At 42.4% G+C, this 25112-nt stretch overlaps 1 protein-coding gene across 6 annotated transcripts in view; it reads left to right on the top strand.

Annotated features, from left to right (window-relative positions):
* dync2i1 (dynein 2 intermediate chain 1) overlaps positions 1 to 23477 on the top strand; it is a 132284-nt gene extending 108807 nt beyond the window's left edge. For 3 of the 6 annotated variants that reach the window (XM_070881606.1, XM_070881607.1, XM_070881605.1), the window contains 8 exons: positions 5397 to 5510; positions 6717 to 6778; positions 8008 to 8059; positions 9245 to 9302; positions 17159 to 17258; positions 18524 to 18655; positions 20313 to 20536; positions 22198 to 23477. In XM_070881606.1, coding sequence (XP_070737707.1) covers positions 5397 to 5510; positions 6717 to 6778; positions 8008 to 8059; positions 9245 to 9302; positions 17159 to 17258; positions 18524 to 18655; positions 20313 to 20536; positions 22198 to 22369 — 914 coding nt within the window. In that variant the 3' untranslated portion in view covers positions 22370 to 23477. Of the gene's footprint in view, positions 1 to 5396; positions 5511 to 6716; positions 6779 to 8007; positions 8060 to 9244; positions 9303 to 9668; positions 10064 to 17158; positions 17259 to 18523; positions 18656 to 20312; positions 20537 to 22197 lie in introns of those variants that run through there. The other 3 variants (XM_070881608.1, XM_070881609.1, XR_011593398.1) reach the window with 3 other exon arrangements.
* Positions 23478 to 25112: the final 1635 nt, after the last annotated feature.

The raw sequence follows: 25112 nt of genomic DNA, 5'->3' as shown, positions 1-25112 counted from the left end.
TCCACCTCAACTCTATCTTCTGCACTATCCCCATATCCCTTAATTCCCTTAATATTCAAAAATCTATTGATCTCTGTCCAGAGTACACTCAGCGACTGAGCATCCACCGTCCTCTGGGGTAGAGAATTCCAAAGATTCACCACCCTCTATGGCAAGTATATCCTTCCTTAGGTAAGGAGACCAAAACTGTATACAATACTATATAATTGCAGTATAATTTTCACTGGATCTCTTGTATTTTAATCTTCACTCTTATTCTCAAATCCTCTTGTAATAAAGACCAACATACCATTTGCTTTTCTAATTGCTTGCTGAACCTGCATGTCAACTTTCAGCGATTCGTGTACAAGGACACCCAGGACCCTCTGAACACTAACATTTCCCAATCTCTCTCCGTTTAAAAAATACGCTGCTTTTTTAATTTTTCCTACCAAATTGGATAACATTTCTCCACATTATATACCATTTGCCATGTTCTTGTTAAGGCAGAGAATAGCTGAGCCAGGAAATGTCAGTTTCAATCGCCAATATGTACTGAGTTTGCTAATCTCAGCAATCCCTGCTGGGAGCGCATGTGGGTGGACTTTGGGAGAGTATTGTATTGACTGTGATGATCCCATAGTCAAATAACCACCTAACATTCACCGTCAAGAATTACACATTAAGTCACTGGTGCCCTGCAACAAGTAGATGCAAGGGGAAGGGGCATATTTGAGATCTGTAATGTCAGTTATTTTTATTTGTTCTCTCATCAATGGGCTTCAACAATATTTAATGAGATTACCAATGTTCTGCACTTTGTTAGATTACACCATTTCTTCCTGGAAGGAAAGAAAAGTCATAAATTAATTAAAATATTAATGTAACAGAACACTAGGCAAACTCGTGCTTCATAAATTTCAAAATAATGTCAATGATGACTGGGAGGCAGCAGAATTCTGAGGATGAGATTACTTCATTTATTCGAATGCAATCTATGATTTACTAATCAGTGCTAGGGAGCACGAATCTAGCCAGCTATGTTTTATTGTCCCATTAAAAATCTCAAGGTCATGTCGAAACAAACCTAATTATATTTTTTGAGGAAGTAACTGAAGTAGTAGATAGGGGAATGTCTATGGATGTCGTTCCTATGGACTTCTAGAAGGCATTCGATAAGGTTCTGCTTAAGAGACTGTTAGCTAAAATTAAAGCTCGTGGAATTGAAGGCAAATTATTGATCTGGTTAGGAGATTGGTTAGAGTGTAGGGATAATGGATTAGAAGGAAGTCACTAGTGGTGTTCCACAAGAATCTGTGCTGGGACTTCAACTATTCACTATATTCATTAATAACTTAGAAAGCACAATAGGGAGCCATATATCTAAGTTTGTCAATGACACAAAGATTGCTGGCATAGTATGTAGTGTAGATATGAGCATAAAATTACAAAGAGACATTGATAGATTAAGTGAGTTGTCAAAACTGTGGCAGATGGATTTCAACTCCAATAAGTGAGATTATCCATTTTCGACCAATAAAAGGATAGATCTGAGTATTTATTAAATGGTGTATGAATATATCCTGTCCATGTACACAGATCACTAAAATGTAGTAGACAGGTACAAAAAAAATAATCAAAAAGGCTAAGTGAATGTTAGATTTTGTAACTCGAGGGCTAGACTATAAAGGGGAGGATGCTTTGCAGCAAAGCCCTGGTTAGACCACATCAGGAGTACTGTGTACAGTTCAGGGCACTGCACCTGAGAAAGGATATATTGTCCTTGGAAGGAGTGCAGTGCAGATTCACCAGAATGTTACCAGGGCTCCAAGGGTTAAATTATGAGGAGAGATTACACAAATTAGACTTGTATTCGCTGGAATATCGAAGGTTAAGCAGTGATTTGATTGAGATTTTTAGCATTTTGAAAGGAATTGTTAGGGTAGTTAGAAAGAAACATTTTCCGCTGGTTGGGGAGCCGAGGTCGAGGGGCTATAACCTTAAAATCAGAGCCAGATCATTCAGGAATGAAATTAGGAAATACTTCATGCAAAGGGTGGTAGAACTGTGGAACTCTCTCCCATAAAAGCAGTAGGTGCTACCTCAATTAACAATTTTAAATCTGAGATCGATAGATTTTTGCTAGCCAAGGGTATTAAGGGATATGGAGCCAAGGTGGGTGGATGGAGTTAGGATACAGATCAGCCGTGGTCCCATTGAATGGCAGAGCAGGCTCGAGACTGTGAATGGACTTACTCCTATTCCTATTTTTCTATGAAGCTGGTATATGGCAAATTCATACAAAAGGTGGTGCTGATTTCACTCGCAGTTTTAATATACCAACAACAATAACAATTTATATACTGCCTTTAAAACACCCAAAATGCTTCACAGATGTGTAATCACAAAGAAAGAGATGTTGGGAAGGATGACCAAAAGTTTGGCCAAAGTGTTTTAAGAAGAGTCTTAAAGGAGGAGAGGGAGGTGAAGAAACTGAGGAGCTTAAGGGGGGTATTCCAGAGTGTGGGGCGTAGGCAGCTGAAGACATCGCAGCCAATGGTGGGCAAATGAAAGGAAGGATGCACAAGGGACTAATTTTAACTACCCTCTCATCTGCTTTGATTTGAAATTAATTATAGTCTGCCCATTTCTGCTATATGATTGGATTGGACAGTACCATTTTATTTTTTCAAGCTGGGGGTGTTTGTGGGTTTTGGGAAAATTCGGTGATTTTGGACATGTACAACAAAACATCTGACCATAACACTGCAGTATAGATTTACGGTCAAATAAACCCAGTTTCAACAACGTTACATGAAAATGTAGAGCTATTTCGGTGTGGGAGACCCATTACACTAGATCTCTCTACGTTGCGCCACGATTTCCAGGACTACCCTGGGTGCGGAGCTGGAACTGTAACTAAAGTAGACGCTGGGCCATGCAAATGAGGTGAGGCAGGTCCCTAGCCTGCCGATTAATTTTACTTGAACAGTGCTTGTGGAGCACCTCCGCACCCAGTGGTTATGGCCTGCCCTTGAATACCCACAAACTGGAGAGTCCATGGGGACCCAGGTGCAGGCCGATGATCCTGCACAGGGGTGCACTTTCGAATATTCACCTGCCCTCCAGGATGTTTCTGAGCAATTGAGACTGTCTGGCTGCTGATCGCTATCCATAGCCAGATGGCCCTGATCTTCGAGACCTGGCACATAGCTACAGGCCTGAGAGGCCTGCAATTGCACTCGGCTATAGTTCTTCTTCATCATCATCATCATAGGCAGTCCCTTGAAACGAGGATGACTTGCTTCCATGCCAAAAAGGGATGAGTTCACAGGTGTTTCAATGAGGGACTTGATATTTCTCGTCCTGAACTACATGTTGAAGGGTGGTAGATGCCTGTGCATTGATTATTTTAACGTGGGATGACCGTTGCACACCAGCCACCACACAGGCTTGACAGAGCTAGGCCTTGGTCCAGTGGCAAGAGTTAACCAAGACGACTGGAGACCTGCTCTGCTGCACGAATCTAGAGCGCACAAACATCGCGGTATGGGCTGGCCCACGCTGCCCCTGGCCCACGCCTCTCCTGGCCCCAAACTCGCGCCTCTCCTGGGCCCCGATCACGTCGCTCCATGATCTCTTGCCACTCCTTCGCCCCGATCTCGCCGCTCCTGCTGTACTTCCAATCACCGACCTGGGCCTCGATGATGTCCAGTTGCCCTCTTCGCTGCCGTTGCCCTCCTGCACCAGCTCACGCTGTACCTTGCAGTGGCATGGCCGCTACAGTCCAGCACCGAGGCAGATGACGGCCAGTAAAAAAAAAAAAGTCCCATAGATTTCACTTCAAAATGCTGTTCAATTCTCCCTTCATAGATGCAAAGCTTAGGGAGGATATATCTGAAAACAGTTATTCTTGGGTTGCTGTTGTGCTTCTCCCATGAGCAGTATTTAGGCCTTATTGAAAGTACGTTGAGCACTCTCTGACTGCAGGTCATGTATGGTCCATGGAATTAAGAGGATCAGGAGCTGGCTCGTAAAACAAAATGTCAGATTTTGTTTTCCGTGGTGCACTCACTTTAATGTCAGTGCAAAGCGGTTTCCAATGGCAGCGTTAGTGTAAATCTGAAGTCCAGGCGCAACCTCATCACTTCTATTTGACGCTGTATGGAGTGTAAATTTAGTGCTGTCCAAAAAGTGTCGGATACTTGTACCTATCTGCAAGTAATTTAAAAGTTTAGTCAGTGAGGATGCTGCTGCTGATACTGTATAAACATTTATGCTTGGAATTTCAATGCGGAAGGAAGTGGTTCTCCCAATATCCCATCATGATATCAATGAAAACCCGTGTGATACAGTGTAAATCGGTGTGACTGCAGGGTTTCTTTCTGCTGACCTTCTACCAACGTTATGGTGGCGATTGGGAGAATGCTGCTGAAATGCTACCTGTTAAAATTTTACTGCTGGGAGTAAAGCTTTGTGCACATGTTCAGAGCTCTGTTCTGGGCAGAATAATTCAAGGTTCACCAAAGTAGTGTAAATAGATTACTGCCCGGCTGAAACTGAACAGCAGCTACTGCTGACTTAAGTGTAAATAAATTAAGTCTAAAAGTGCTATTTCTTTCCCAATGATTCCACAAAAATTCCCAAAAGTGGACCACCTTACGTACAATCCAGAATATTTATTTTATCAGTAACCTTCCCTTAGCAGAGTTATGTGATGGAACAGTGCACAATATTCATAAATGGTTCATTACCCCATTTCAATATTTTCTTCATCATACAATCATAGAATAGTACAGCACAGAAGGAGGCCATTCAGCCTATTGTATCTGCGCCGGCTCTTTCGAAGAGAATCGTAGAAATCATTTCCGAGAAAGTCTTTTCCAAAATATCACAGTTGCCACGAGGGAAAATCCTTCCTGACTTCTTCATCTTATACTCCAGAAGGGTGGGAGGAGGCTCTTTTGGAGCATAAGTGGTGGTGGAGACCAGTTGAGCCAAATCGGCAGTTTCTGTGCTGTAGACTCAATGTAATCCTTGCTTTCCCGATGTTAAATAGATTTGGACCATAATAGATGACAGAAGAGCTATTGTGGAGTTCAACCTCAGAATTTAAAATTAACTAAAGAATAGCAGCAAACACCCAGTTTGAGAGCCTTTAAAATTCCTTTGAAGTTAGATTTTATAGACAAACTTGCCTAAGTTGTATTTCAGAAATACAGCACAGATGGAAGATCATTTGGCATTGAAAAATAATAAGTATCAAACAGTATAGTTGACAGAGTTGAATGTATCATAGAAACCTGGTGTGATCACATTGAAAAAAAATATATAATCGTACATGCAAAACAGTGAGGAACGGCAAAAGAAAAATTTCTGAGGATGTGGGGTTTTATTGAAGTGCAATTTAATTACAGATGGTGTTCTGGCAGCTGTAAATCACTCTTGTGCAGTGAAGGCTGTTGATCCAGTGTCATCTGCTTACTTTGATAATCATGGTGCTGGGCTTTCACTCTTGGCATCTCAGGAAGGTAAGCATCGCAGTCCTTACATCAATTGTTCTTTCAAACATCTTCATTTGTCTTGCGTGAAAGACTTCTAACTTATTTTATTTCCATTAAGTATAATTTAGAACCAACTTAATGTTGTATTCTGTAAAAGAAAATATACTTATTCTGAAGATCCGCATCCAACTTTCTGTTAGCCCTATTTTATGTCTTTCCCAAATGTTTAGAGCCTGGTATTTCAACCTGAACAAAATCATGAGACTTAAATTAACTGTTTAATTACAGATCTCACACGCTGTTAACATGATTAGCCCACTCTAAGCCTTTAAAATGATGACCGCTAATAAAGCTCCACCTCCATTTCTTTCGTTGCTTTTCTTCTTGACGGTTTTGGATTCAAATATACTGTGCAGCATTCATGGGCAATACAGCAGGCAAATCATCCCTGCCCAGCTTCTGCCAATGTATTCTGTAATCAGCTGTGGATGAAGAACACAAAGTGACCTGCCAAATCATATTGTTGTGTTTTTTTCCTCTTCTCTCATTGAGAAAGATATTGCCTGCTGATTGGTACTTCCATTTGATGATTTGGCAGAGACCCATCTTGCCATGTGGGAAATCGTGGCCTTGTGTGGCAAGGTGCAGGTTGATGAGGATGGTTTTAGGCCACCCCAAAAGGCTCAACAAGTTTATCCAATGAGCAGTTGAGTGACATGTTTGATCCCTGATTTGTGCTGAATTAGCTAATCTCAGCTGGATGGTGGTAGGGGCTTCAGCACCTCTGCCTTTGGAAGTCGATTCAAAAATGAGCTGAGGCTTCTGCTCCTGATCACCACCCATGTGTGTCGGTGGACATTGGGTGAAGACCAGGGCCAAGAACAGCTGTGATGATCCTGCACTTGAATAGCCTGTCATTTTTCACTGCCGAGGCTTATTGAGGTGCAGAACTGGGAACTGTACCCCAGCAAAGGATGGACTGCGGGAAGGGAGGTAAATTGATTTGGAAAAATGATCAGAAACGAGAAATTCTGCAGGTAGAATTTTTGGTTTTTTTTTGTATTATGTCATTAAGAGGATAGATTCAAATTCCCAGTGGAAGCAAGTCATCCTCAACTCCGAGGGACTGCCTAAATGAGAGAGATTCACATTATTTATAGGATCTTCTGAGATAGTTAACAGTTAAATATTGTTTGCATTTCAGTATTCAAAGATTTTCTTTTTTTGCCTCAGGAAGTTCAGGACTGTCATTTCAGCTGGCATCACTCGACGAAAGTGGTTTGCTTAATCTGTGGGTAAGCGCTAGTTATGTCACTCCATATAAGGGTCTGAATATTTATATTTTAGATTGGAATAATTAACAGGAGTAAATACTTGAGTCTATTCACAGTATAGGCCAGTGAAGTTTTTTGTGACTCTGAATTGGGTAGTTCACTTCTGATAAGCACATGAATAATTAGCTGAGAAGTGTTCTGCTTGCATTAGAATATCAACATAATGGGATTGAAAGGAAATTTAAAATTCTGTACTTGAATCACTTGGGTATTTATGCAGATCTCACTGTTCTTTTATTTATTAGATTTTTCTCAGTGTCTCCACATATCAAACATGCACTTCATCCCCGTTCCCAAAACATATGTTTGCATCTTTCTGAGGGATGCGCTCGAGTTTTTGGAATGACATCCCAAATGTTTTTCCCAAGTTTGAGTTGCATTATTAGTGATTTATTTTAATGTTTAATTAATCTAGTTACTTATTTCAGTGCAATTGTCTGTAATTTAATTAATTATGTTTTACAATTTTTCAAATTGCTGTATTACTTGGAAATTCAAATCTTATTTCTCAGAACTGATTAATGACATCACCTCTCTGTAAATAAGCAATGCACTAACTGCAAGTTCTCAACCAATTTCCCATGTTTCCCAAGAGAATTTGTCCGCCACCCATTACTTTGATTCTCTGCTATTGCGTGAGTCACATTGTAAATCGTTTATAATGTTTACAGCTTTTTTAATGAGCTGTCGGCCATACTCTGGTGTTTATACAAACCTAAACTTTGATTTTGATGGAAACATGCATCGGTTAGACTGACTAGTCCTTAGAATGTGACCGTAGTATCACACTCTGGGTGACCTATTTTTTTTTAAAAAGGCTTTTACTGCAAATTAATTTACTACAAATTAATAATCTGGAACTCACTCCCCCAAAAGGCAGTGGCTGGTGAGTCAATATGGAAAAAATATAATTTTGGTGAATAAGTTTGTAATTCATGGATATTTGGATTATAATTGAAGTCAGATACCCTAATGTGAAAAATGATTGACTCCATTAATTGTGAAAAGGGTATTAGATAATTGCTTGAAAAAGAAGAATATTGAAGGATACATGGGGAGTGAGTTGGAGGGTAGGATCAGACTAGATGACTATTAAGTGTCTTGGGACATTTTACTACAGTTAAAGGCATTATATAAAAGTAAGTTGTTGTTGAGGTTGCGATATAAATGCAACAACTTTCTTCTTTCAGGTAGTGGTTGAACTCCAAAAGGCAGATCTTGCTGGTTCTCTGACTGATTTGGGTATGTATGAAATATAGGGCAGCAGGAAAAGTAATTACACACAAAATCTGATGAATGTGTCAGTCTTGGCTCAGCGATACTGCTCTCGCCTCCTGAGTTAGAAAGTCATGTGTTCAAGCCCCATTCCAGGACTTGAGCACATAATCTCGGCTTACACTTCAGTGTAGTACTGAGGGAGTACTTTTATACGAGACATTAAACCGAGGCCCCTTCTGCCCTTACAGGGGGATGTAAAAGATTCCATAGCAATATATTCAAAAAAGAGCAGGAAAGTTCTCCCATTGTCCTGGTCAATTTACCCCTCAAATGACACAATCAAAAACAGATTAAATGGTCATTTATCTCATTGCTGTTTGTGGGCATTGCTTTGTGGAAATTGGTTGCTGTTTGCGCCCCCAAAAAAATCAAATTTGCAAGTAATTTATTGTCTGTAAAATGATTTGGGGCATCCTGAGGTCATGAAAGGTGTTGTATAAATACAAGTTATTTCTTTCTAATGTTAAGGAGGACAAACGGTGGATAGCTGAGCAAAAGGAGAAAAGGGAAAAATAGGAAGAGTTGGGGAGTGGACCAAAGGCACGGCCAAAAAGAGGGATTTCGAGGAAGTCTTTTGAAAATGGGGAGAGAGAAAGGGTAGTGGAAATCTGGAACTCATTCCCCAAAAGGCTGTGGCTGCTGAGTCAATTGACAGTTCCAACATTGAGATAGATAGATTATGAAGGGATTTGAACAAAGGTGGATAAATAGACATGAGGTACAGGTCAGCCATGATCTATTTGAATGTCAGAACAGGCTTGAGGGGCTTAATGGTTTATTCCTGTTCCTATGAATTCAAAGAGGGCATGGGGCCATTGGGAGAGAAATGAAAGAGAACGAGTGATTCAGGGTGAGGATGGGAAACCTGTGGAGAGGCATGGTTATGTAGGCAAGGGGAAAGATGAGAAGCAGTAGAGGCAACTGAATGGATGGATGCTAGTTTGGTAACAACGAAGTCCATGAGCACTTTTCACTTGTTACAAGTTAAGGCAGAGGAGGCAAAGGAGAAGGATTTTAGGAAACAGTGGTTTTATCAGCGCTCCAGGATAATCCTAGAGTCGTGGATGGTTTTGGCTTTATCATGTCAATACCTGTACCGTTGGCAGTTCAGGTGTGTTAAATGTCTTTTAATCTTTTCTGTATTTTTAGGCCTGATCCCTGGTGGGAAGATAAAGTTGATCCACAGCTCTTCTATTAACGTGAACAGGTAGGTCTGTAGGGGCTAATTCTATGACTATGTACACTGACTGCAGATGCTAAATGGCTGATCTTGTATATTATCAAGTGTGTGTGCCTCAGGCCTGCTGAGTGCCGAAGCACAGATGGGCATGTCAAATTTAAACATCCATTCTTCTCAAGCCTCAATGGGAAAACGTCTATTTAAAACTGGCATGGCAGGAATATAATTCAGCCATTATGGGGCATTTCACCTTCAAGAGAAATGCTAATTTTGGCCGACGCAAATTTACTTTGTCTGCCTGCAGGGTTTATTATCTTGCCTGGTTCTATGCTTATCTATCTAATCATAGCCAAGGAATCACCTGCAACGGCATCTCTTTCTACCCCCGCATAGTTACCTCTGGGGTCCCTCAAGGATCTATCCTTGGCCCCCCTCCTATTTCTCATCTACATGTTGCCCCTTGGCGACATCATCCGGAAACACAGCGTCAATTTTCACTGATCCACAACGCGGCCCTGGACAGCGTAGACCACTTTCCATACTTCGGGAGCCTGTTATCAGCAAGGGCAGACATCAACGACGATGTTCGAGAGGCGGGAGTGCGTGGTGTCGGGAGGCCTATAAAGGCACAGCGGCAGCAAGAGGCGGCGGCGGTCCGAGAGGCGGGAGTGTGTGGTGTCGGGAGGCCGCTAAAGGCCCAGCTTGTACAGCTCCAGCTGGGAGAAAAAGCAAAAAAGAAGTAGAAAGAAATCAAAAGGTGACGTCACAGCCAAAGGGGTTGGTGATTGGTGAGTAGCTTTTCTTTTTCTTTTTATATCAGTAAGTAACCTGTTAACAGTGTTGTCACCAAATTAAGTGTATCTAAGGGTTAAGTCATGGCAGGAGAGCTCGGTCACATGATATGCTCCTCCTGTACCATGTGGGAACTCAGGGACACTTCCGGTGTCCCTGACGACTACATGTGCGGGAAGTGTATCCGCCTCCAGCTCCTGATGGACCGCGTTGCGGAATTGGAGCTGAGGGTGGATTCACTCTGGAGCATCCATGATGCTGAGAATGATGTGAGTAGCACGTGTAGCGAGTTGGTCTTACTGCAGGTGAAGGGTCCACAGCCAGATAGGGAATGGAAGACCAGCAGGAAGAGCAGTGCAAGGAAGGTAGTGCAGGGGTCCCCTGCGGTCATCCCCCTGCAAAACAGATACACCGCTTTGAGTACTGTTGAGGGGATAACTCATCAGGGGAGGGCAGCAGCAGCCAAGTTCATGGCACCGTGGCTGGCTCTGCTGCACAGGAGGGCAGGAAAAAGAGTGGGAGAGCGATATTGATAGGGGATTCAATTGTAAGGGGCGTTTCTGCGGCTGCAATCAAGACTCCAGGATGGTATGTTGCCTCCCTGGTGCAAGAGTCAAGGATGTCTCGGAGCGGGTGCAGGACATTCTGAAAAGGGAGGGTGAACAGCCAGTTGTCGTGGTGCACATTGGTACCAACGGTATAGGTAAAAAAAAGTGATGAGGTCCTCCGAGATGAATTTAAGGAGTTAGGAGCTAAATTAAAAAGTATGACCTCAAAAGTAGCAATCTCGGGATTGCTACAAGTGCCACGTGCTAGTCAAAGTAGGAATCGCAGGACAGCTCAGATGAATACGTGGCTTGAGCAGTGGTGCAGCAGGGAGGGATTCAAATTCCTGGGGCATTGGAACCGGTTCTGGGGGAAGTGGGACCAGTACAAACCGGACGGTCTGCACCTGGGCAGGACCGGAACCAATGTCCAAGGGGGAGTGTTTGCTGGTGCTGTTGAGGAGGAGTTAAACTAATATTGCAGGGGGGTGGGAACCAATGCAGGGAGACAGAGGGAACCAAAATGGAGACAGAAGCAAAAGACAGAAAGGAGATGAGTAAGAGTGGAGGGCAGAGAAACCCAAGGCAAAAAACAAAAAGGGCCACTGTACAGCAAAATTCTAAAGGGTCAAAGTGCAATAAAAAGGCAAGCCTGAAAGCTCGGTGCCTCAATGCGAGGAGTATTCAGAACCCAGGAGAGGGCTCTGAGCTCGTTAGAGTGGGTGAGACCTCAGATGAACAGTACCTCAAGAAAGAATGCAAAAGGCAGGAGGCAACAGAGCAGAGTAGCACTGGGGTAAGTGTAAACCATAAGGTGATAGGCAGGGACAATATGTATGAATATAAAGGGGCTGCAGGAGGGGTCAAAACTAAAAATCATGGTTTAAAAACTAGTATTAAAACACTCTACCTAAACGCACGCAGCATTCGAAATAAAGTAAATGAGTTGACAGCACAAATCATTACAAATGGGTATGATTTTATGATTTGGTGGCCATTACAGAAACGTGGTTGCAGGGTGGCCAAGACTGGGAATTAAACATACAGGGGTATCTGACAATTCGGAAAGATAGACAAGAAGGGAAAGGAGGTGGGGTAGCTCTGTTAATAAAGGATGATATCAGGGTAGTTGTGAGAGACGATATTGGCTCCAATGAACAAAATGTTGAATCATTGTGGGTGGAGATTAGAGATAGTAAGGGGAAAAGGTCATTGGTGGGCGTAGTTTATAGGCCCCCAAATAATAACTTCACGGTGGGGCGGACAATAATCAAGGGAATAATGGAGGCATGTGAAAAAGGAACGGCAGTTATCATGGGGGATTTTAACCTACATATCGATTGGTCAAATCAAATCGCATGGAGTAGCCTTGAGGAGGAATTCATAGAATGCATACGGGATTGTTTCTTAGGCCAGTATGTTACAGAATCTACAAGGGAGCAAGCTATCTTAGATCTGGTCCTGTGTAATGAGACAGGAATAATAAACGATCTCCTCGTAAAAGATCCTCTCGGAATGAGTGATCACAGTATGGTTGAATTTGTAATACAAATTGAGGGTGAGGAAGTCGCGTACTATGCTTAAACAAAGGGGACTACAGTGAGATGAGGGCAGAGTTGGCTAAAGTCGACTGGGAACACAGACTAAATGGTGGCACAATTGAGGAACAGTGGAGGACTTTTAAGGAGCTCTTTCATAGTGCTCAACAAAAATATATTCCAGTGAAAAAGGAGGGCTGTAAGAGAAGAGATAACCAGCCGTGGATAACCAAGGAAATAAAGGAGAGTATCAAATTAAAAACCAATGCATATAAGGTGGCCAAGGTTAGTGGGAAACTAGAAGATTGGGAAAATTTTAAACGACAGCAAAGAATGACTAAGAAAGCAATAAAGAAAGGAAAGATAGATTACGAAAGTAAACTTGCGCAAAACATAAAAACAGATCGTAAAAGCTTTTACCGATATATAAAACGGAAAGGAGTAACTAAAGTAAATGTTGGTCCCTTAGAAGATGAGAAGGGGGATTTAATAATGGAAAATGTGGAAATGGCTGAGACCTTAAACAATTATTTTGCTTCGGTCTTCACAGTGGAAGACACACAAACCATGCCAAAAATTGCTGGTCACAGGAATGTGGGAAGGGAGGACCTTGAGACAATCACTATCACTAGGGGGGTAGTGCTGGACAGGCTAATGGATCTCGAGGTAGACAAGTCCCCTGGTCCTGATGAAATGCATCCCAGGGTATTAAAAGAGATGGCGGAAGTTATAGCAGATGCATTCGTTATAATCTACCAAAATTCTCTGGACTCTGGGGAGGTACCATCGGATTGGAAAGCAGCTAATGTAACGCCTCTGTTTCAAAAAAAAAGGGGGGTGCAGACAAAATGCAGGTAACTAAAGGCCGGTTAGTTTAACATCTGTAGTGGGGAAAATGCTTGAAGCTATCATTAAGGAATAAATAGCGGGACATCTAGATAGGAATAGTGCAATCAAGCAGACGCAACATGGATTCATGAAGGGGAAATCATGTTTAACTAATTTACTGGAATTCTTTGAGGATGCAACGAGTATGGTGGATAGAGGTGTACCGATGGATGTGGTGTATTTAGATTTCCAAAAGGCATTCGATAAGGTGCCACACGAAAGGTTACTGCAGAAGATAAAGGTACGCAGAGTCAGAGGAAATGTATTAGCATGGATCGAGAATTGGCTGGCTAACAGAAAGCAGAGAGTTGGGATAAATGGGTCCTTTTCGGGTTGGAAATCGGTGGTTAGTGGTGTGCCACAGGGATCGGTGCTGGGACCACAACTGTTTACAATATACATAGATGACCTGGAAGAGGGGACAGAGTGCAGTGTAACAAAATTTGCAGATGACACAAAGATTAGTGGGAAAGCAGGTTGTGTAGAGGACACAGAGAGGCTGCAAAGAGATTTCGATAGGTTGAGCGAATGGGCTAAGGTTTGGCAGATGGAATACAATGTCAGAAAATGTGAGGTCATCCACCTTGGGGAAAAAAAAACAGTAAAAGGGAATATTATTTGAATGGGGAAAAATTACAATATGCTGCGGTGCAGAGGGACCTGGAGGTCCTTGTGCATGAATCCCAAAAAGTTAGTTTGCAGGTGCAGCAGGTAATCAGGAAGGCGAATGGAATGTTGGCCTTCATTGCGAGAGGGATGGAGTACAAAAGCAGGGAGGTCCTGCTGCAACTGTGCAGGGTATTGGTGAGGCCGCACCTGGAGTACTGCGTGCAGTTTTGGTCACCTTATTTAAGGAAGGATATACTAGCTTTGGAGGGGGTACAGAGATGATTCACTAGGCTGATTCCGGAGATGAGAGGGTTATCTTATGATGATAGATTGAGTAGTCTGGGTCTTTACTCATTGGAGTTCAGAAGGATCGGGGTGATCTTTATAGAAACATTGAAAATAATGAAAGGGATAGACAAGATAGAGGCAGAGAGGTTGTTTCCGCTGGTCGGGGAGACTAGAACTAAGGGGCACAGCCTCAAAATACGGGGGAACCAATTTAAAACCGAGTTGAGAAGGAATTTCTTCTCCCAGAGGGTTGTGAATCTGTGGAATTCTCTGCCCAAGGAAGCAGTTGAAGCTAGCCCATTGAATGTATTCAAATTACAGATAGATAGATTTTTTAACCATTAAGGGTAACGGGGAGCGGGCGGGTAAGTGGAGCTGAGTCCACGGCCAGATCAGCCATGATCTTGTTGAATGGCGGAGCAGGCTCGAGGGGCTAGATGGCCTACTCCTGTTCCTAATTCTTATGTTCTATTATGTTCAACACCGCCTCCAGTGCGCCAGTGCAGCCTTCGGCTGCCTGAGGAAGAAAGTGTTCGAAGATCAGGCCCTCAAATCTTTCACCAAACTTATGGTCTACAGGGCTGTAGTGATACTCGCCCTGCTGTATGGCTCGGAGACGTGGACCAATTACAGTAGACACCTCAAATCTCTGGAGAAATACCACCAACAATGTCTCCAAGATCCTACAAATCCCTGGGAGGACAGAAGCACCAACATCGGTGTTCTCGATCAGGCCAACATCCCCAACATCGAAGCACTGACCATATTCGAACAGCTCCGTTGGGCGGGCCACATTGTTCACATGCCCGACATGAGACTCCCAAAACAAGCGCTCTAATCTTACATGGCTAACGAGCCCCAGGTGGGTAGAGGAAACGTTTCAAGGACACCCTCAAAGCCTCTTTGATAAAGTGCAATATCCCTACTGACACCTGGGAGTCCTTGGCCAAAGACCGCCCTAAATGGAGGAAGAGCATCCGGGATAGCTCTGAGAACCTCGAGTCTCGTCGCCGAGAGCATGCAGAAAACAAGCGCAGGCAGCGGAAGGAGCATGTGGCAAACCAGACTTCTCTCACCACCCTTTCCTCCAACCTGTGATAGAGACAGTAATTCCTGTATTGGACTGTTCAGTCACTTAAGAACTCACTTTTAGAGTGGAAGCAAGTCTTTCTCGATTTCGAGGGACTGCCTATGATGATGATGTCCAACATCCAGTTATGGTTGAGCAGAAATTTTCTCCAATTGAAAATTGGGAAGACCAAAGCCATTGTTTTCGGTCCCTGCCACAAACTCCGTTCCTAGCCACTGACTCCATCCCTCTCTCCAACTTCTGTCTGAGGTTGAACCAGACTGTTTCCAACCTTGATGTCATATTTATCCCTGATATGAGCTTTCGATCACATATCCACAGCATAACTAAGACCGCCTATTTCCACCTCCGTAACATCACCTGGCTCTGCCCTTGCCTCAGCTCATCCGCTGCTGAAACCCTCATCCATGCCTTTGTATCTGTCGACTTGACTATTCCTGGCTGACATCCCACGTTCAACCCTGCGTAAACTAGAGGTGATCCAAAACTCGGTTGCCCATGTCCTAACTCGCACCAAGTCCCGCTCACCCATCACCCCTGTGCACCCTGCCCTACATTGGCTTCCGGTTAAGCAATGCCTCAATTTCAAAATTCTCATCCTTATTTTCAAATTCCTCCATAGCATCGTCCCTCCCTATCTCTGTAATCTCCTCTAGCCCCACAACCCCCGAGATGTCTGCGCTCCTCTACTTCTGCCCACTTGAGCATCCTTGATTATAATCGCTCAACCATTGGTGGCCGTGCCTTCTGTTGCCTCGGCCCCAAGTTCTGGAACTCCCTGCCGAAACCTCTCTGCCTGTCTACCTCTCTTACCTTCTTCAACACGCTCCTTAGAACATACCTCTTTGATCAAGCTTTTGGTCACCTGCAATAATTTCTACTTGTGCCATTCGGTGTCAAATTTCTATCTCATAATATTCCTTGTGAAGCAGCTTGGGATGTTTCACTACATTAAAAGTGCTATATAAATAGAAGTTGTTGTTGTAGCGAAGAGCTGGCATAGACATGATGAGGTAAATGGCCTTCCTCTGTGGTGTAAATGTCTATTCTTTGGTTAAAGCTTTACTAATTACAGATTCTGTCCCTTTTATGACTTCTCGCTGCAAATTATCTGGAGTTGCTCGCCTTGTCTATTTAAGAGCTCGTCACTTTTTTGCCATCATATCTTTTGTTATGTGAATACTGTCTAGCTCCTCCTCTATCATTCCTGAAAATCTGGTTTCTGACCAGCAACTTTTCCTTCTGAGTAAAGACAGATGGAACATAATTGTTTAATAATGTCCTGTTTTATGACCCGAGCTTCCGAATATAATTTTAAATTTAAACAATACTAAATTTGACCATTTGTTTACTGCATACAAATTGAACAATCTCTTATCTTTCTTCGCATTATGTTCAGTGTTTCTCTTTTTTTCACCTGCTTGACTTTAAAATTTACCCAATCCTCTTACCGACTGAATTCCCCGTTGAAAGCCACTTGCTTATCTGTCATACTACTTTTTATATTTTTTCTTAACTACATTGGCCTCTAATCATTGGTTTGGTTGTTTACTGCCCCATTGTAATGTCCAATATCGACAAGAATGAGTTTTGTTTTGCTTTTATTAAAAAAATAAGTAAACACATCTTGCATGAGAAGAATTAACATTTTGAATGAGTCTTGTGAATTTGTATCTCTAGTCCATTTTAACAATAAATTACAACATGCCAGCAAGATTTTAGTTCCTCAAAAGTGGACTTAAATCATGCAGTTCATTGGTGCGTTTTCTACAATTGCATTTTGCTGATGTCCTTTTAGAATCATAGAATCATCGAAATTTATAGAACGGAAGGAGGCCATTTTGGCCCATCGTGTCTGCGCCGGCCAACAAAGAGCTATCCGGCCTAATCCCACTTTCCAGCTCTTGGTCCGTAGCCCTGTAGGTTATAGCACTTTAAGTGCACATCCAAGTACTTTTTAAATGTGGTAAGGGTTCCTGCCTCTACCAGCCTTTTAGTCATCCCTTGTACCAATTGGAAAATAAGGAATCTTAACTGTACACTAGATGGGATTTTTATGTTTTGTATGTAGCTCACAGCTTTCACAAGTTCAGTTTATTGATGTTGCTTTTTTTTTCTGTTGTGTTTGATCAGCTTTTTCCCAAGAAATCTTATGCAGCTGGGACCTCCTCAGACTTTGAGTATCAGGTTTCTGCCATCAGATCCTAATCATTTCTTTATTGGAACAGATATTGTGAGTAGTTGTAAAATATTTAATAAATTTTTTCTAAAAGAAATGAAAACCCTATGGACAGTACTGTTTTACTTACTATGCTCCATTGTGTTGACTTCATGTAAAAGTAAGTTAGAACAGATTACAGTATGAAATATGAAAGGAAAAATATTTAAAAATCAATTGACCATATTTTTGTTGGTGTTAACTAGGTTAGGTCATCCATTAGGACAACAGGAATTTCAGATTTATAGCATCTGCAGTATTTTGCTTTTTATTTTATTGTTTAATTCACTGCCCCTTCACCTCCAGGTAGATCCACCATGAAGAGATTCTGCTCTTCAATGTGATTTTCGTTCGGTTCTTTTATCCTGTTCACCTTCATTGTTATCTGCCTCCCTTGTGTTTGATCATGTGTTCTGTAAAACTCTTTCACAGCCACACCTTTTTGTCTCTGGCACATGGATCCTAGTTTAAATTCCGCCCTTCCTGTTTCAGATCCACCCATGATCACAGGTATTTCCGTGATATTCAACGTTACTCCAACAAGTACTCTTGGTGTTTCATGAGATCTGCTCTCGATTTGTACCGACTCACTTTATTTTATCGCGGTCCTAATCCGCAGTTACATTTCATCCTTTGCCTGATCCAGCGCTTTAACAATGAACTTATTTTCTTCCTTTCAGGCAGCAAGGACCATAAGCTTCAAAAACGATTTGGATGCTTCTCTTGATTCCTCTTCTCCTTCACTTTCTCCTTTCAATCTCAGCACTTGTCATATTTTCTCTCTCCCTTCTGACCTTCCCCTCTCTGATCCTGAACGATCTGTCTTCAGCAAAGATATCCGCTTCACCCCTTTTAGGCCAGTGGGCTTCAACCCACTCAGTGGACCCATTCTCTTGTCTTTGTCACCTTCCTCTACCTGGCTGAACTTGTTGTCACATTGAACATTTTATACTTTAACTCCATTCACTTCCTTCAAATGAAAGGGGTCGCTATAGGATGCCACATGGATATGCCTGACTTTTTGTCGGATATGTTGAGCATTCTTTGTTTCAGTCTAACTTTGGTCCCACCCTGCCCTCCTCTTTTAGTACATAGATAACTGTATTGTACCTGCTGCTTTCTCTTCTCGCCCGGAGCTGGAAAATGTCATTAATTTTGTTTGACAATAAATAGAATCTGACATTCTATGGAAAGAGACATTTTGTCCTCCCAAATAAAATGGCAAAAAAGCAGTACTAATTATAACGTATTTGAGATAATCATTTATATTCTCTTAACAGGGTCTAGTGAGCCATGGTACACGCCATGGCTTACAAACAGCTCCAAAGCTGTACAAACCTCAGATGAACAGTGTCAGACCAGTTCAAGTCACTTGTATCGACTTCTGTCATTTTGGAAAAACGATGTTCCTGGTAAGCATTCATTTACCATTGGGGGTATCATGGCAGAGTCTAATCCTGGCTTCACTCAACTTCCATACCTGTAGTTCTAGTAGGGAAGGGGATCAGAAGTGACAACTGTGACTGATTTGTTTCTTCCCTCTTCCTCGTTCAAGGGTTCTGAACCCAACTGTAGCATTCCAGTCCCAGCTAGCCTCGGTCTCCTCAGGTTGCTGGCAAGAAAAATCAGTCACGCTTCCCATTCTCAATTTCTATTCAAACACTTATGTCGGAAATAAGCAAGGCTCTTCCTATTCATGTCCTCAGCCTGGGGATGGGGGTGTGGTGGGTGGGAGGGACGCTGTGACACAAGCCGAACAGAAACCTGGTTCGCAGGTCCTCCCCCTTGAAATTATGGTGTTGCAGGTACTCGCATTAGCAAACCTTAGCATTGAAAACCCCTATCACAGGGTCAGCTGCAGGTTTCACAACTATTGCAGATAAATGTGGACACTTTTACAATGGGATTTTCTATAGTACCAGGTTGACATAGTAGTTTTAGTGTATTTTGTCATGTAATGCTGTGACTCACCTACCATTTTTGATACAAAGTCCATATCAGTACATTGCATAAAATATAACCTGAACGCTGTTTCATTAATTGAAGAAGCATGAGTATTGCTGTGCAAATGGAAATCTCCTGTTAGAAATCCCATAAAGTTAAAATTGTTTCTATTTCAAGAATTAAAGTAAATTAATATCAAAGAACTCTATAGCGGATGCATGTAAGAAATCTAGACAGCCTGGATTACTGGACAAACATTAAGTCTTTGATGACAGGGATGTCGCGTGTCACAGAAACTGTAACTGTCAGTATGTGACTGTATCAAAATGGCTGTAGATTTTGTTTCAAAGTCAGAGGGCAGAAATTGTGTAGCATCCCGTTTGCAGGAGCGCAAAAGTATCGTCGGACGGTAAACATTTGATTCTGCCAGTAACTTCTGCTTTAGCACTCCAAGAGTGAAGTGGAGCACTAAATCAAGCACTACCGCTTCCCTTAGAGCGCTAAAGGGAGTGAGTGGGACTGTGTCGGCAGCGTGCTGAGCCATGTTCGTGCAGTGCTGCCGGTTTTACAGTCTCCTTCCCTTGCTTACAGAGACGGGCCAATGCTGTGTTCATTGAAGCCTACGTGTATGTTCATCCACGGCACCTGTGATATGCACATAGCAGCCCCAAGCTCTCGTAAGAGAGTGTAGGGCTGAGCAATTGCTGGCTCGAAAGAAATCAAAATGTAACACACTGGGGACATAATTAAATTTTGGCCAACCTGACCACTAAATAGCGCTCCCTGATCAGCCAGCCGAGGTGACAACGCCTCCTGCAGCTCCCGTTGTTGACACCCGGCGATGCTGCAGAGGGCGCAAATGAATTTTACATCTGGGGTGGTAACGGGGCGCTGCACACTGGATGACGTCACGATCTCCGGGGCGCACTTGGTCAAGGTGGTAAGTTTTAGCGTCAGCGCAAACCCACCAGGGAAGTTCGCGGGCGTCGGTGATTTTGCCATGCCTGGTTGGTAACGCCATAGTTCCCCTTTACTGCCTCCCGGAGGTGCTAACGGGAGGCGCAAAGGAGGCCAATTTCTCATCCAGAGTGTTTAAAAAAAGCCATTTGTCATGTTGCCTTGCAGGTTGGGTGTTCCGATGGAACAATTAGATTGCACTCAGTTGCAACAGATCACCCCATTCTGCAGTGGAATGAAAGCACTCAGGGCAGACCAATCCAAACTGTGCTGTGGGCACTGACACGACCAGGCATGTTTTTTGTTCTTGACGAATCATCTCATATTTACGTATGGGACTTGTTGCAAAATGATTCTAAACCAGTTGCAGAGGAGAGCCTTCAGCTTGATAGGTAAATACAATGATTTCAATAAATCAAAAGCTATAATTGTGTTTCTAGAAGCTATTGTACAGTGAAGCTGTGCCACATTCTTTACATTGTTATTTAACAAGAAGATAGAATGTGCTTGGCAGATTTTTTTTTGATCAAAAGGTGGCAAACCAGTTGGAGATTGATGGGATCCAAATTCATGGTGGAACTCCCTAAGCTTATGATGTCAACTGGGCCAATGGAATGCGAAAAGGAAATTGGATACTTTCATAGAAAGAGAGTCTCTTATACTTTTATCTGACTCTCCTCGGCGGGAAACATGGTCGATCTGATAATTATCACTGTAAAAAAAGGTGGCGGGCGCATGCTGGTGATGTATTCCCCGTGTTTTAACTCTTTATCCCGGACTCGCTCCCGCCTGTCATGGGGAGGGAGGGAGGGTGGCATGGTTGCAGGGTTAATGTTGAGGCCTCAGTGTTCCAGTTTCTTCTAAAAGACAGCACACAGATAAGGTTATATTTATCAGGAAAGACTGAACAGGCTGGGGCTCTTTTCTCTAGAAAAGAGAAGGCTGAGGGGTGACCTTATAGAAGTCTTTATAACTTTGAAGGGGTTTGATAGGGGAGACGTAGAGAAGATGTTTCCATTTGTGGGAGACCAAAACTTGGGTCCATAAATATAAGATAGTGACCAATAAATCCAAAAGGAAATTCAGAAGAAACCCAAAGTGGTTAGAATGTGGAACTCACTACCACAAAAGGGGTAGTTAAGGCAAGTAGCATAGATACATTCAAAGGGAAGCTAAATAAACACATGGAGGAGAAAGGAATAGAAGGATATACTGATAGAATTAGATGGCGGGGTGGGAGGAGCCTCGTGGAGCATCAGCACTGACATCGACCAGTTGGGCCGAATGGCCTGTTTCTCTGCTGTCGATTCTATGTAATTGTGCAGTGACTGCCAGTCCCAAATCTACTGTCTGTTACAAATGTATTTTAGTTGCTTTGTTGATTGCTGCGATGTAAATAACTGAACATGATTATTGTTGAATCTGATATCATTCCAAGATCTTTTTCAGCTAGTTCAGCAACATTCATCAAGTATGTTCAGTGCAATTATTCGCATTGAACTTCACCTGCCATAGTTTTGCCCGTTTGCAAATATTGTCTAGTTCCTTCCATAAATCCATGTTTCCGAGACATTTCAATTAAATTTGGCCAAATTCTTTTTTTTAAATTCCTGCTCATAATATTTTACGCTGAAGATTGCAATAGTTATAAATATCAGTCACTTCTTAGTATAATTGTGATGATGGCTTTGGTTATCATGTGCAGCATGTACAGTCTGTGATTATGCTAATACACATGAGATTGGATTTTCTTGTGAAGATGTCCCTGCAGCATGCAGAAGTCACTGTTTTAGCTGTTAAGTTGTATTCCGAAGGCAAATTACCATTTTACAACATGACTTGCATTTCTGAATCTTTTTTCACACTGAGGTTTTCTACTTGTATTGATAATGTAAACAGAAAATGTATCAGCTGCCCGTTGGATATAATATTTTGGTGTCTATGTTGTGGAATGTTTGATGGTGTTTGTGCCCTTGTACTTAAAAAAAAAAAGCCTTGGCCATTAAATGTTGATCTGTTCCTCTCTTTCCCCATCCCGCCCCCTACATTACAGGATTACAACCATAGCTATTCTGGGTGATCCAGAGAAACCAAGTGCATCCTCAGGCCTCATGTTGGCAAAGCAGTCTGGAGCAATTGAGATCCAATATCTAAAGAAGCAGTGGTCAGAGCCTCATCTCAATGAATTGGAAACATTGCACTATATTCTGCAGAAAACTATATAGAATTGTGTACAGAATATGGAAAGACTCTACGAGTTCACCAAGCAGTAAGCATGCCCATGATTGGTGGTTTGCAAATGTACTACTCTTTGTACAGTCAGCTGTTTTTGTAAAAGTTATTTATAAATTTTTATTATCGTAAATGTCACACCTATAAAGTATTTATAAAGCCACTTGATTCCTAAGATTTATTTTATTCTATTATGGACATGCAAATGCATATTTTTTTGTAGCTCGCTGAATATGCCAGACTAATATTGGAGTCATCACTTCTCTTGTGTATCAACATCAGGACAGCAACAAGTTAAAATTGCTGATGTGGTTTCTGGAAATGTTTCAAAGCTTTAAGAATCCACAAAACTAGTAAAATGCCAGTCAGTGACAGAAAGTACAGCATTAATTATGAATGCAAGGCGACAGCTCTTGTCTACATTAGTGATGAGTGCTGACTTGTATATGTGGTGAAACTGTTGATTACAGAATTTATCCCATGTGATATAACTCACAACAATCACTATTGCGAGTTGGCTGACTCCCACCTCACCAGTGAGGTAAATTATGTATTTCTGGCTAACCTTCTTGTGTTTTGTTCATACAACAGTGGGGTGTAAGATAAAATATTGCAACATTAATTTTCTCCTCATAATTTTATTTAGTCTAGGTTATTTGAAACATATTCATATCTTTTAATAGCTTGTTAAGCTGATAATAAATCTCGTTTTGTAACTCATTATTAAAGACTGAAAAATGCCAGTGTTGACATCTAGCCATGCCCCTAAACCCGGCTAACAGGGACGCACATTTTTAAATATATATTATATTAGAGTGCCAGTGGGTTACAGACATTGAAATATAGACAAGCAAATTGACAGATTATCAGAGCAAGTGATTAAGCTCACTGCATGAAGTCGCAAGACAAATCCTGTGATTTCCAGCATTTGACCCGTATAACACTATTTTCTCCTGCTAGCACAGCAGTTAAATTGTAGGAGGGAACATTTGAAATCTACATATCACACGACCGGCTTCAGTAAAAACGGTGCACCTACGTTTCGGATTATATGTCGGACGATCCAGAGGGAACGATTGTTTTGTTCAGAATAAACTAATGTGATTGAGTACTGTAGACGTGAGTACGTGTGACCTTAGTCTCTTTATTTTAACTCCAGAGTGTTGGTACAGCATGGGAGGCCTGCTTATATACAGTGCTCCCAAGGGATGCTGGGATCCCTTAGGACTCCAACAGATACGCCCTCTGGTGGCGGTAGAATGCTGGTTACATAGGGTTGCATACATAACGACGATGGGAGGAAACTCAAGACAATGGGAGCATTTCCACCAACTTTTTTCAGAAGATCCCTCTACTTGGGGAGCAAATTGCACGACACACAGGAAGTGTCGACTAATCATGGATGTATATTCTAGTAACACCAGGATTCGATCAGGGTAACAGTACATGATATTCCGTGACCCTCATTTGTGAAAATGGGAAATTTCCCTGCACCACGTACATTTCTTCAATTTCCCCACTCTTGTCCTATAATGTTTGGCTATGACAGATTTCTTGTGCTGCAGCAGTTGTCAACAACAACAACAACAACTTGTTTTTATATATGTCGGGAAACGTCCCAAGGCGCTTCACAGAAGTATTATGAGATACAAAATTTGACACCGAGCCAGATGATAAGAGATTAGCGCTGGTGACCAAAAGCTTGGTCTAAGAGGTAGATTTTAAGGAGCATCTTGAAGGAGGATAGAGAGGCGGAGAGTTTTGGCAGGGAATTCCAGAGCTTGGGGCCGAGGCAACAGAAAGCACGGTCACCAATGATTGAGTGATTATAATCAGGGCTGCTCAAGAGGGGGGATTGTGAGGCTGGAGGAGATTAGAGATAGGGAAGGAGGAGGCCATGGAGGGATTTGAAAACAAGGATGATAATTTTGAAATGGAGGAGTTGCTTAACGGGAGCCAATGTAGGTCAGTGAGCACAGGGGTGATGGGTGAGTGGGACTTGCTGCGAGTTAGGACACGCACAGTCAAGTTTTGGATCACCTCTAGTTTACGTAGGATAGAATGTAGGTGGCCAGCCAGGAGTGTGTTGGAATCGTCAAGTCTTGAGATAACAAAAGCATAGATGAGGGCTTCAGCTACGGATGAGCTTGAGGCAAGGGTGGAGACGGGCGATGTTAAAGAGGTGGAAATAGACGGTCTTTGTTATGCTGCGGATATGTAGTCGAAAGCTAATTTCAGGATCAAATACGGTACCTAGGTTGCGAACAGTCTGGTTCAGCCTGAGACAAAAGTTGGGGAAAGGGATGCGGTAATATATGGCGATAGATGCAGTGAACATAAGAACATAAGAATTAGGAACAGGAGTAGGCCATCTAGCCCCTCGAGCCTGCTCCGCCATTCAACAAGATCATGGCTGATCTGGCCATAGACTCAGCTCCACTTACTCGCCCGCTCCCCATAACCCTTAATTCCCTTATTGGTTAAAAATCTATCTGTGACTTGAATATATTCAATGAGCTTGCCTCAACTGCTTCCTTGGGCAGAGAATTCCACAGATTCACAACCCTCTGGGAGAAGAAATTCCTTCTCAACTCCGGTTTTAAATTGGCTCCCCTGTATTTTGGGGCTGTGCCCCCTAGTTCTAGTCTCCCCGACAAGTGGAAACAACCTCTCTGCCTCTATCTTGTCTATCCCTTTCATTATTTTCAGTGTTTCTATTAGATCACCCCTCATCCT

This window comes from Pristiophorus japonicus, chromosome 5 (assembly GCF_044704955.1).
Source record: "Pristiophorus japonicus isolate sPriJap1 chromosome 5, sPriJap1.hap1, whole genome shotgun sequence".
In the NCBI taxonomy this organism is placed as follows: domain Eukaryota; kingdom Metazoa; phylum Chordata; class Chondrichthyes; family Pristiophoridae; genus Pristiophorus; species Pristiophorus japonicus.
Note: the sequence above shows the minus strand (reverse complement) of the source record. Positions and strands in the feature narration are given on the sequence as shown.